Source organism: Dermacentor variabilis, chromosome 3 (genome assembly GCF_050947875.1).
Source record: "Dermacentor variabilis isolate Ectoservices chromosome 3, ASM5094787v1, whole genome shotgun sequence".
Classification (NCBI taxonomy): domain Eukaryota; kingdom Metazoa; phylum Arthropoda; class Arachnida; order Ixodida; family Ixodidae; genus Dermacentor; species Dermacentor variabilis.
Genome location: NC_134570.1, coordinates 131,897,328 through 131,909,851, shown reverse-complemented (window position 1 = coordinate 131,909,851; position 12,524 = coordinate 131,897,328). Strand labels below are relative to the sequence as shown.

General features: G+C 45.8%; 1 protein-coding gene across 1 annotated transcript; it reads left to right on the top strand.

Moving 5' to 3' along the window:
- Window positions 1-3,872: 3,872 nt before the first annotated feature.
- On the top strand, window positions 3,873-11,003 carry LOC142574188 (uncharacterized). Its single transcript, XM_075683337.1, has 2 exons — window positions 3,873-5,055; window positions 10,527-11,003. The coding sequence occupies exons 1-2, from the start codon at window positions 3,912-3,914 to the stop codon at window positions 10,670-10,672; spliced, it is 1,290 nt and encodes a 429-aa protein (XP_075539452.1). The 5' UTR covers window positions 3,873-3,911; the 3' UTR covers window positions 10,673-11,003.
- Window positions 11,004-12,524: the final 1,521 nt, after the last annotated feature.

Here is a 12,524-nt window from a genome sequence, read left to right as displayed (position 1 = left end):
GTCGGGAGTTCCATTCGGGCTGCGGCGACCGCATTTCTATGAGGGTGAAGTATATATACACACACACACAAAAGAATAGTCTCGTGTTGTTAGACTAAGGGACACGTTAGGGAACGACAGGTGGTCAAAATTATAAATGCGGAGTCACTCGACTACAGCGCGTCTCATAATCGGATCGTGGCTTTGGCGCGAAAAATCGGAGCAGTTAAATGAGCAGAATGCTGAAAATTCCATTACGGGTTCTACGCGACCACGTACTGTACATTTGAGTGGTGCAGTCCGTAGGATTAGGCATGTTTACTGCTGCATTACTTATAAGAGCGGTCCACCTTACTCGGCAAGAAGCCAACCGTTGATTAGAACCAAATCACCAAAAAGAAGCTTCAGAAAGCTACGATATAACAAAGCAGTTATGCGCTTGAAGGTGCGTATTTCGGTAGTGAGGATATTTACGTACCCTTTGCTTTTTTCCTGCGTAATTTATTAGACAAGATAGCCGGTATTCCGCACATCTGCGGAGACAGTGCAACGGGAGCTACATGTAAGCCATTTCGTTATAATGCGTGACGTTCTATATGTGAGCTTTTCAGCATGACAGAAGCAGCAGCTACTATAGCCAAACTTCGAGTGTGCTTACTGGAAACTTTCGCTTTAAAAGGCGCACAATTTTCGCCATCCGTCTTCACGAACAATACGTAAACAAGCACAGTGTGCCACTGTGACCAGAAGAAGGCGCAAGTTCGCTTGTCTTCTGAGTACTGCCACATGACAATACTGGAAAATGGGCCATTTTCGCTTTACTCGCTTTGAAAATCCGCTGGCTGTTGCTGGAGAAGGAGTGGCTGCGTCGGATGGACAAGTGTAGATATAGCGGGGGTATTCATTCTGCTTCCGGTCGAAGCAGGCAGTTACGCTAGTTAACATTTCTTGTTATGCAACGCAGATTGCAATTTAAAACCTGGGTACAAAATATTTATCAAACACAGCAATGGCGCCCTCAAAATATTTTTCACAACTTGTATACAAAAAAGATACAATCTACTAATACTTGGAAAGGACGACATGTGGGTGTGAGCGACAAAGAAACTTTTATAACGTGGCGTACCAAAACAGGTGTAGAACCATGTATGACAATAAATTAGCTGGGATTATAAGAAAACAATATTTCATGTTTGTTTTTGATTTTTTTTGCCGGCTGACGTGAGCATCAGATGACTTTTTGCGAATTGTGCTCGAACTGCGTTTAAATATTTAGTACTTACAACGAAAATAGCGATAGCACAACGGGTCATAAAGCCGCAAATACAAGAACGTTATTTTTTTTCTAAGGTGTTCCAGTTGGTGCAACCATATGCAATACCATGTGCGATATGAATGTACTAGAGTTCACGGGGGGCTTGCCTGGGTGAATATGTCACCTTATTCTTGCTTTACGAGTACATGGTATGGCATGGTGGACAAAGATAGTGAGGGAGAGAACACGTTTACAAAAAGGCTAAGAAGTCGGTCTGAGCTACAGCTTTCTCTGGCTTGCTACTCTATACTAAAGATGGAAATCATATGCGAAGATCAAAAAAAGGAAGGGCGTAAGTACAACGCTAACTCTCTAAACACGTCTGTATGTTTATGTGACTAGTAAACAAGCTAGAGCTGTCCTTATAATCACGACCATGCGAGGCCGAGCAGCCGAAGCAATTTCATCAAATAGACGAGTACACGCAAAGACCAGCTTTCGTGCACCTTGTGCGTACGTGGCACAAACGCAAAAGATTTGCGCAAGTGCTTCTGGCAGCTGAAAGTGCTGACAGTTTGGACCACTGTGAGTGAAACCTGTGTGACCTGTGAGTAGCGCGTGGTCAACGCCGACACCAAGTCGAATCATTTTCGCCGTATGTGTTTGATTACTTTTCGGGTGCTGAGCCATTCGAAGCTTCATTGCTTCCGCACCCCGCTTTGCGTTGTCAGAACCGGGTACGAAATCTTTGCTTCACTGTGTCACGTGAACATCTGTGTTATACACAGGGCTCAACTACCAGGCACCACAGGTGTCTACGAAAATGGAGCGCAGGGCGGACAAAGTAATGGGTAAACAATATTTATGCGTATTCCGAGCCTCCTTGAAGAACAAAACTACGTAGGGAAATTTCAGGCCACCTTGGTTAGGCCGACAATTTTTTAAGATTCCGATCAGCTATGATACGTGTAGTATGTACTCGTAAGAACTGAATCCGTAAACAACGGACCGACTCCAGTAGTGCACGCTCGAGCCTTGGATCTGATACAGTAATGCGTGTGTTCTCCCAAATGAAGGAATTCTGGCGTGAAGTGTCTCAGACAAGTGCTAAGGCGGAAGTTGACGGCAGTCATAAACCCCGGTCTTCCTATATCGCAAGGCCAGCGTGCAATATCTATGGCAGTGGCTCTGGTTGTCGCAGTAATAAGAATTAGCAGACATGTGGTAGCTATTAGCAGGCATACATCAAAAATTGCATCAGCACCGAGGAAAGCCCTAAAGGCCCACAGGAATTTCCTAATTCAACCTTAACTTCAATGCTTGAGTATTCACAACGACCACTGAAGTCTGCAGCCATTACCATGAAACCTTTAATAGAGTACTATCTTCGACTCTTTATGTCCCCTCTTGCTTCTTTCATTGACTTTATCCTTCCGCCACATATCTTTCCTGAACCATTGCTAGACTTTAAAAAAGGCCGCTTAGTTTATTTGCCGCGACGTCCTCCGGCGTATACCAATACTCGATGCAGATTTTGTTAATAAACCTGGTAATTGATTACGAAAGCTTAGCAATCGGCACTCGCCCTTGTGTTCTTCCCTCGTCCGTGTGTTTCTCGAGCTGTTTCACCATGAAATTATTGTACCACCTAACTCGCGCCCAGAATGGGGTTATAATCCACGCTCTTTAGCTGTCACAGGTGTAACACAAAGTGTATATAAGTGCAAAAGAAGTTTCGCATCAACTTACTCTTATCTGGCTATGGCACTCGGAAATAAAATTACTCGCAGGCTTCTCATTTACGAGCAACCTCGTAACAACTAACGATGTCAGTGCACATGTGCGGACATGACATCTATACACTGAAGGTGACTTTAACCACCTACGCTCTTAAATGCTACTCGTACTGTGCGAACCTCGATTTCGAGAGCGCTTCGTAGTGCAAACATTTACGTCCATCAAATTGAATAACCGGTAAAGTGCTGGAAGACATAAAAAAATTACTGCAGAATTTAACACTGTGCGCAGCATCCTTGATGTGATTGTGGCCAGTGTAAGTGACTGGCGCTCATACGGTCGATGGGTTTCCGTGCCTCAAAGCTACATGTGTACTACAATGCCTGCAACTGCCATAAGCTACAAAAATGGACCTCCTCAACACCTTTATGGGCTCTAGTCCCATCTTAAGCAGCAGGCGGGACTGCTCACGAATATTCCCGTCATCACGCATCTCCTCTTACGGTACAGAACTTGTTATCCTTCAACAAAAGAACAAAGTATATCAACAGCATGCGGTAGAGATGCGGCGAGCCAGCAGGTCGTTCCTTCTGGCTGCGAGCAGCGCTAGAAATTCACACGTTCGTTTGCGAGCTATGTATCTTTCATTGAAAATTTCAAGGCAAATTCCTAAATACTGGCGTTTACTCCATACGCAGTCAGAACGCGCTTGCTTAGGTAAGCACTCTGCAGTGAGCACTTCACGGGTCTGACGGGGCGACACTGCAAGAACAATAATGCTCGAAGCGAAGCTACAGCGCAGGGCAAAGTATTACAGCTGATGCTCTTGCACTTGCCAGCGAGACGGAAAAGAGTGCGAGTGCGCTTACACTACGTTCTCTTTTTTTTCACCGCAGGTGCAGGCGTGGGATTCGTCTGCGTGACTCTGGTCATAGTAGTCATGATGTACTTCGACAAATACCGCGGTGTAGCCAGTGGCCTCAAGTTCGCCGGATACACTCTCGCTTCGCTGCTGTTCCCCACAATACTCACATCGCTGAAGGATGCCTACGGGTTCAGAGGATCTATGCTCGTGTACGCTGCGATCACAATGAACGTGACAGCTCTGACGCTGCTCTTGAAAGAGCCTCCGTGGCAAATGAATGCTCGGGACCATAAGACCGAAACATCTAAGGAAGAAAGCGGGAGCATTTCCTCGATTACCGATGTCCCTCTGGATAGCGCGGCTTCGAATCCTTTGGCGTTTCGAGAAGGCGCTGGAAGCAATGGTGCTGGATTTGCAGAATCTATAAACACAGTGAGCTCTCTCACACCAAATGGCGTTGGTGCGGTAGACTCTATTCACAACCGGGTAGCGAATTCAGAAGTACCAGGGATGCTTGCGTGCAACAGTAGCAATGAGCACCCCCCAGAGAATTCAAATAGCATAAACCTGTTTAAAACCTGGATTCACAGTATTACGTTTCTGAGAAAGCAAGAAAGCACCAACCAGATGGCTGGCGTGGAAAATGGACGCAATGGAAAGCGAACAGCAACGATTGTGAGTGAAGGTAATACATCAAATGAAGCAAAGCAGTGTATTTCGCAGAAGTCTCAGCGCTCCTGTTTCTCATTTGGAGAAGTCGGCAACCTGTTATCTAAGCCTAGGTTTTACGCTTGCGTGTTGGCGGTCGTGGCGATGGACTACACGATGGCCGTCTTTCCAGCGACCATAGTGGACTACGCGCTTGACAAAGGATCATCCCGGAGACACGCTGACCTTTCTGTGACCTACTGCTCACCAGCCGAGCTGTTTGGTCGTATTGTGCTTCCGCTAATCGGTGACTGCAGGTTCGTGAGCAGGACAACATTGGTATCGGCGAGCTTCTTCCTGCTCGCCGCGACTATGCTGGCCCTACCAGCGACTACTTCCTTCCTGGCTTATATTCTCGTGTGCGCGTGCGCGACAATGTTCACGGCTTGCTTGCTCGCCATGAAGCCCGTGGTGATTGCCGACTACTTCGGCATCGAAAGCATCGCAATCAGCTGGGGTTTCGCTGGAGTGACGCTGCTGCCCCTGCTCCTGTGCAGTCCGCATATTATCGGTGAGTTTCCCGTGTTCCACTTGTTTAATTTGCCGTCTAGCTGAAGAAGTAGCACAGAACGAACTATAATTATGCATTGGGTGCACGTTAACGAACCCCAGGTGGTCATAAATAATCGGAAGTCCCCCACTACGGCGTGCCTCATAACCAGATCGTGGTTTCGGCGCGTAAAACCCCAGAATTGAAATATTTTTAAGAAACTATACTGTCGATTGATGCTGTGAGCGGGATACATAAATGAACCAACTTTATCTTCTAAAGTGTCCGACTCGTGGGAGCGTGACGAATGCTGATAGTAAAACAAGGTCGCCAATGAAATACACTAGGAACCTAATAAGTAATGATGGGCTAGTTGGTGAGCCATAATATCGATCGAACAGTGCACTTGAAATAGATACGTTCACGCACACACACGAAAGGACATGTGAAACGCGTGCATATTGAAACATGAAAACTAGTAGTGGCCGTTTGCAGGTGTGCGTGAACATGTCTATTTGAAGTGCGCGGCTTCATTAACACCTTGACGGACCAATATTTCCACATTTTTTATTATGTCTCATCTCTCGCTCTCCTGCTTGTCTGTTTCTCTATTGATACGATGGGCTCCTACGGCTGATTTGGAAAATCGTTCGAAAAACACTGATTGAATAAATGGATGAGCATGCACATCAACAAGAAAAAGGAGACAGAATTTTTGCACGCTGAAATCTTTATTAGCGCCAGCTTCAAATTGACATTTCGGACAAATGCCTTCAGAAGTTTCTAGCATGCTCTAGAAGTACAACACCTTCCGTGCACATTAGGAAAAATGTCTTATTTTTTGCTTTAGCACGAGCAATAAGTGGTTAATTTCTTGTCTTTTCATTGAAAGCTTCATTTGCTTTGTGTATCACTGCGTATTGTGTTGTTTTTAGAGAAAATGTATGTGCCAGTGACTGGTGGATTCCACACAAACCCCGCTAACAACTGCTCTTTTACACCTCGCGTGAGGTAGCACAACTTCTTATCTTCGGTCATGTTCGAGTCGGCTCTACGAAAGAGGCGGGCCATGTCCTCGGCGAACATGTGACCGACTCATTAGGTTGTTGCACCCATAGCTCCATCATCTGCTGGGCGCGGTCGCTTCGGTCGGCACTTGCAAAAGTATCCGTGATCTTTTGCCGAAAATCATTCCATGTCGTCAGGCTAAAGTCATGGTTCTCGTACCGAGTACGGCCACTGTCGTCAAGGGCAAACTAGACGTGGGAAAGCTTTTGCTGCTCAGTTCACTAGTTAATCTGTGCGACGCGTTCATACTTGTCAAGCCAGTCTTCAATGTCTTCGAAGACTGCACCGCGATAGCGATGGGGAACCAGTGGATGCAGAACGGTTACCTGTTGTGGACAGGGAAACCGGCTGCTTTGGGGTGCTTGCGGTGAGCTGGTTTCGGCCATTGCGAGATGTGTGCAGCTGCCGGAGAGAGGTGGTTGAAGAGGGGAAAACTCCGGGGCAAGGCCTAGCAGTCGGCGACTAAAGCGATGCACGGGTTTCGTAACTGGTGTCAACGCCTCCGGGCTAGATGAACGACTCCCAGAAGGACTCCGGAGCATCAGGCGAACTCAGTACCCAGCACCTCCACCAGCGTCGCGGTACAAGGCGGAAAGAAGACAGGGAGACGTTAAAGAACAACAGGACAACCTGTTCAACAACAAACGGAACCGAGGCACGTCTTCTTTGTCTTCACCCAATCTCAGTCACCCACTAGACGGAGTCCATTATTGCCCCCATCGTCGTTGTCTTCTAAGTAGAATACATGCGTCAACATCACCTCCTACCCCTCCCTTATAATGCTCCGCGAGCAAATGAAGGACTATTCAATTCAAGTTAGAGGTTAGTGATGAAAAATTTGTTGCAAAGAATAAGGTAACAGTTATGTGCATTTGAGTGGAAGGAGGAACGTATTGTGGCCCCAAGAGCCTACGTTTAAGACAGAATTGGTCTGTTGAGCTTAAGTAAGAAGTGGGCCCTGAGTTGAGAGAAACAAATAAACGTACTAAATGGCTTTACATTCAGCAATAATAAATGATGCTCGACAGATAGATCATCCTTCGCGAAGGATCAAATGAGTCAGTCGTACGGCGACCCGTGGCTTTGTAAGCCAGGAAAGCTGGCGCGAACAAAATACGTGGGGTGACGCCATATTGAATTTGCACCTTCTCCCCGTGGTTTCTGACAGCGTCAGCACGACGCCAAAGCAATAGGCTTTCAGTAGAGGATTCTTACACTTGGCGCACGTGCAGCTCCTGCGAACTTAATTATGTGGCCTGGTATCACGTGCGAACCAGCTCCACAGAAGATCAGTCCGAACGCGTGAATATATCACGAAATTCGTTGCAACACACCGTCGTCGTTAGTCCATTCACCAGTGCCGCATTGTGGACGCAAAATTCAAAAGCAGTTTTTAAAATTTTATAAATTCAAATGCAAACATGTAAGCTTCAAACAGTCCTACGGCATTCTCAACTCATTAGCGATTGTGCTCGCTCTCCTATTCAAGAACGAAAAGGAAAGAGTGGTGTGAGGGAGAGGGTACATGTTTGCGCAGAATGACGATAGGGTCTGAGCTTGAATGTGATGAGAAACAAAGGGAGCAAAAATATGTATGAAAAGGAGGCCAAAAAGTCAAGAAAAAAGAAATAAAATGTCGGAACTGAAATCGTAGTCGTTGGCACACTGACGGAGGCTTATGGCACACAGTCTCTTTCTCAAGAAGATCGATTAATGGTCTTCTGACGCGATTTGCCTGACGTTGAATGCTCGCGTAAGCGTCATATATATTTATATCTCTCGCACAGAGGACTGCGTAAGTTTTCAGAAAACTTGCCATTATGTCGCAGTTTACTTAGGTATAGCAACGTCATACACCCATACCGAAATATTGAGGATCCTGCAGGTTTCTCTCACGAAAATAGGTTCATCAAATAATATACGGCACGAAGGGCAACAGAATGCACCGATTATTGTGCTTCAGTGACACTCACTGGCCGGAATATACGTTTACTGCTTAGAAATCATCTCATTTAGTTTAGTTCCCGTTCAGACATTATTTCGATAAACGCCTACGAAGAGAGGCAAAAGGCGAATATTTGTTTCCCGACTGGGTCTCGCGCCACATTTTGGACCGTTAGAGCGAAGAGAAGGCAAAACAAAACAATACGCGTTGTAGAGAATAAATGATGTACATCGTCATCTTCAACAAAATAAATAAACGAGCACTCAAAAATATTCTTTAAGTCCCCCTTACGGACTGGTTCGAGCCCGATTGTCCGGATTGCAGAGATCGTTTTGCCCTTTAGAACACATGCTCTGGTGGTATTCCTCGTCGTGGGACCACGATCATCTCTCTACGGAAGAAGAGTGGAAAGAGGCGCTCAAGAGCTCCGACCTCGCCGCTCGGCTACGGGCCATCCAGAGGGCCCGCGGCGCGGCGGTCAGGCACGGCCGGCCCGTCCCAACGGGGGATCGGCCCGAAGTGGCTCCTCCCCCTTAAGGAGGTTTCGGAGTCGCTTCTAAGGCCCTGAATGAAGTTCATTGCCTGCCTGCCTGCTCCGTTATATAAAATTAAACGCAATATGGTGTTAGTCGTACGGCAATGTATGTCAAGCAACGTATGGCGCTTTTATATACAAGCTTAGAATTAGGAAACTAACGAATACTCACGAATTTAACCACACGCATTCACACTAGATTTTACGCACTCGTGTATACAATAAAACAATGCATTGTACTATATGTTCTAGGTACATGAAAACCGATGATACTTTAACCTTTGGCCAGTCTCTTGTTAAATTACAATATGTTAGTAGTTTCTTCTGCGTATACAGTGATTTCAGCTTCTTTATAAACTCAATACATCAATTTGGTTATTTCTGGACTGCACTACAAAGTTTATGGCATATATTTGCTCGACAAATGCTACAACAAGTACATTACGAAAAATATTTGTGTTCAGGACAGATCAACGAAGGGTTAGAAATCTTGTTTTATTTCTCGAATCAGTGGGTATGTGTAGTAGTCGAAAAACGGCATACCTTTATGCATACGAAAAAGCCGCACGTGCTTTCTGGTTGTGTGATTTATTAGGCCTGACTCGGCCATTTCGCAAGGAAAACAGCTGGTGTACATCCGTTTAGAAAGTTTCGAAGCACATCCGTTCTGCTACAGCTACGCCGGCCCAGAAGGCAATACCAAAGTTGGAAGGGTTATCTACATACACAAGCTGGGTGAGGTACGCCTGGTTGCCCGTCTGTTGAAGAATGTCTCGAACGATAGCAATAAAATTAAGTACCGCACAAATTGAAAATGCAAACTAAAATTTGCTGACACATTGAGATCGATGATCACCGGTAGTACATAGAATTGGTAATATCAATGAAAGATTAATCGATTAAATGCATCCCGCAAAACGATTAAACTTCATCGATGTCCGCCTTTCGTTTAATCGACTTCATCGATTAAACCTTCTCGATTATTTATTATCGATAGTTTGACAGGAGTGGCGTGAAAATTTTGAAATCGTAATGGCATGGCGGCACAGAAGCAGTGACTGTTCGACTGTGGTAGAGCAACTGCCGACTGCTTTTCAGAGCGCCGAGTGATGCCGAGCTGAGCGCTTCCTCTTTCCTCCTCCACCGCACACGGCACCACGCCACGCGAAGCTTCAAATGCCCTCGCAATTCAACGCATACCATAGTTGATGGTCGTGTCACTGCCAGTTCACTAATTGACGTGACACAGCATGCGCGCTGGTTTGGAACATGTACTTGGCATAGCGATCTAGTTCATGTCGATTCCAGCAAATCTACAGCGTCCGAGCGTCTATATATTCTCGCATGGCGGTCGTGTGGCCATACATAGAAGGTGTGAGTTTCATCCAAACAACCCAGACAATTGACATTCCTTCGCTCTGTAGAAAAAAGCTTGGGGTTTAAAATTACAAAATTATAATTTTCTTTACCCCTGTACATATTGCAATTTTTTGCACACTTAAGCTGGACTTCACATTCACTTTTGCAATTTTTCTTATTTCTTCTTTAACTGCACTGTACAAGGATTCACTAGTGTCATGTATGTTTTTAATTCTGCACTATCATTTTATAATAGATATTGTTTACCTTTTGAAAAGCCACTAAAGCCAACTATACTTGACCTTTAACAAGTTAAAGATTACCCATAGTGAAACGTTTATACACATATGTTTAACTTGGTTGCACGTCTCAAACGTTGAAATATGGTCCTACAAAAAGAAATAATTGCGTTTCAACTGTTTATCAGGTGCCCGCAAAAATTTCGGTTGATCGATTAATCAATAAAAAACTCTGCATCGAAATAGATTAATCGATGAAAGGCTAAAATAAATAATCATCCCTAGCCGCTCAGGTAAAGAAAAGCAACTTCAAAAGAGCTTCTCATTTTATTTTTTGTCTCTGTAGGTTACTTTCGGGACACAGGAGGAAGCTACGATGGACTTTACCAGCTGCAAGCTGGAATCCACTGCTTCGTCGGCGGCCTGTTCGGACTTCTCGCTGTCTTAGACAGAAGAAGGCAGAAAGAGTGGACGAGGAACGTGATAAATTAGGCTGTTCGCTTTAATCTGCTTTGATGTAGCTCACGATTTTACCTTACTGTTTATGCCTTGCATTATGAGAAGACGCTAAACTCTAACGGTTTTTGTTATTCTTGTAATGTTTCGCAAACACCGGAGGCTTCCATAAAAGCGGTTGCTGTAAAACGGTAACCGTGAAAACGGTACCATTTTTCCGGAAAAGTGCCAACGCATCATATATTCTATATACTTAACAGGGGAATATCCAGATGGGTGTGTCGGCTTGTTCTCTGGCGCACTCCTCCCTCTGACTCTATTTACTCCCATTCAATGACCGCAAAATATAACTGCCATTTAGGTGGCCGCTTTTTCGGTAAACAACGATAGCACTTTAATGGCAACTTTAACCTTGGGTACTAGGCTCGAACACACACAAGACACAAGGAAGTAGACGGGACAGAGCACCTTTGTCCCGTCTCCTTCCTTCTGTTTTGTGTGTGTTCGCGCCTAGTACCCAAGATGAATTGTGACCAACTCGCCCAACAAGACGTACTTTAAGGAAACCTTGAAAGTGCGTGATACACTTTGTGAACCTTGTAACTAGCGTTGTAGATCTGAAGATGTGAACATGATCGGTGAACATGTTAGCCAAAGAATAATCCACTGTGGTTTTTCAGTTTTTGACACTTGATTGTTAAATATAGTGTAAGAAACAGTGAAAACCCGCCTGATCTTTGCTTCGCAATATTGTAAGCAGCTAAGCGGCCAACCAAACGGCATTGGGGCAATTAGTGATCGCAAGAACAATCTCAGTAACAATGCTATCGCCAATTTTGAGTCAAATAAATTAAAACATGTGTCTGCGGTCTGAAAAGGACCAACAGAGTATTTCATTTTTGCACTTCCAGTCTACACACGACGGTTTCGTGCAAATGCGTCTGCTGCGCTCGGCCTGAGAGATCACGCCGGAGAGTGCAGCGCAGTGTAGATATCGCGGCCGCGATAGTGTGCCGCTATGAGGCCACTGGCCACTACCAAATGCATGCTCTGATTTGTCTCAGCTGCAGGGTCGCGGTGACGCGAGGCAGCTCGAGCGCCCATCTGCGTCGAGAGAGCGACGCGCGCACTTGAACCTGAAGCAGCGTCGTAAAGAAACAAGCGAAAATTTCTAAATTATGGGCGGGAACTGGCCCCTCTGTCATCCGCGATGTGTAGCTTCCAACGCGCTACAGGAAACGGAAGGAGATAAAAGCCGTGCATCGATGACATAACAACATCTGACAACACTTTTACTTGAATGATTTGATTTTTTTTGGAGCTTCGTAAGGCGACGTACGTCCTTAGGCCATTGTAGTCAGGCCATTGTACGAACAATTAGAAATGAAGTTGCTTGCACGTGGCTGTGGCCACTCACGTAGGAATAAAAGTGGCCACCCTGCTCATTGATGTCGTAGTCGTAGGGTCTCTCTAATTTCGACTAGCTTTCAACACTCAACTAGCCTCGAACCACGCGAAACCTAAGGTCAGGCCACACGCACGCATCATTTGCTCACTCCTGGTCGCTCCTGGCAGATTTGACCGCGAATTGAGCTGTTGACAGCGCTTCAAGATCTCCAAGTTGGAAGTGACTACTATCCTTCGGTCAACCTGGTTGATGACAAAGCCGATTCGCACCACGTCGCATGGCCTGGCTGCAGCATATGGACGCCAGCGCGCGCTCGAGCTCTTTCGTGCATAAAGCAAGTGCTGCTCATACGCACTACAGTTGCGTGTAGCTGGGCTCGGGTACGTGCCCTGGATACCGCGGTCTGCGCTGGGTGTCTCGACGAGTTCGCTGATTGACCGCACTGCGGCCTTCTGAGGGCAACCGCGTTTGTCACGTTGT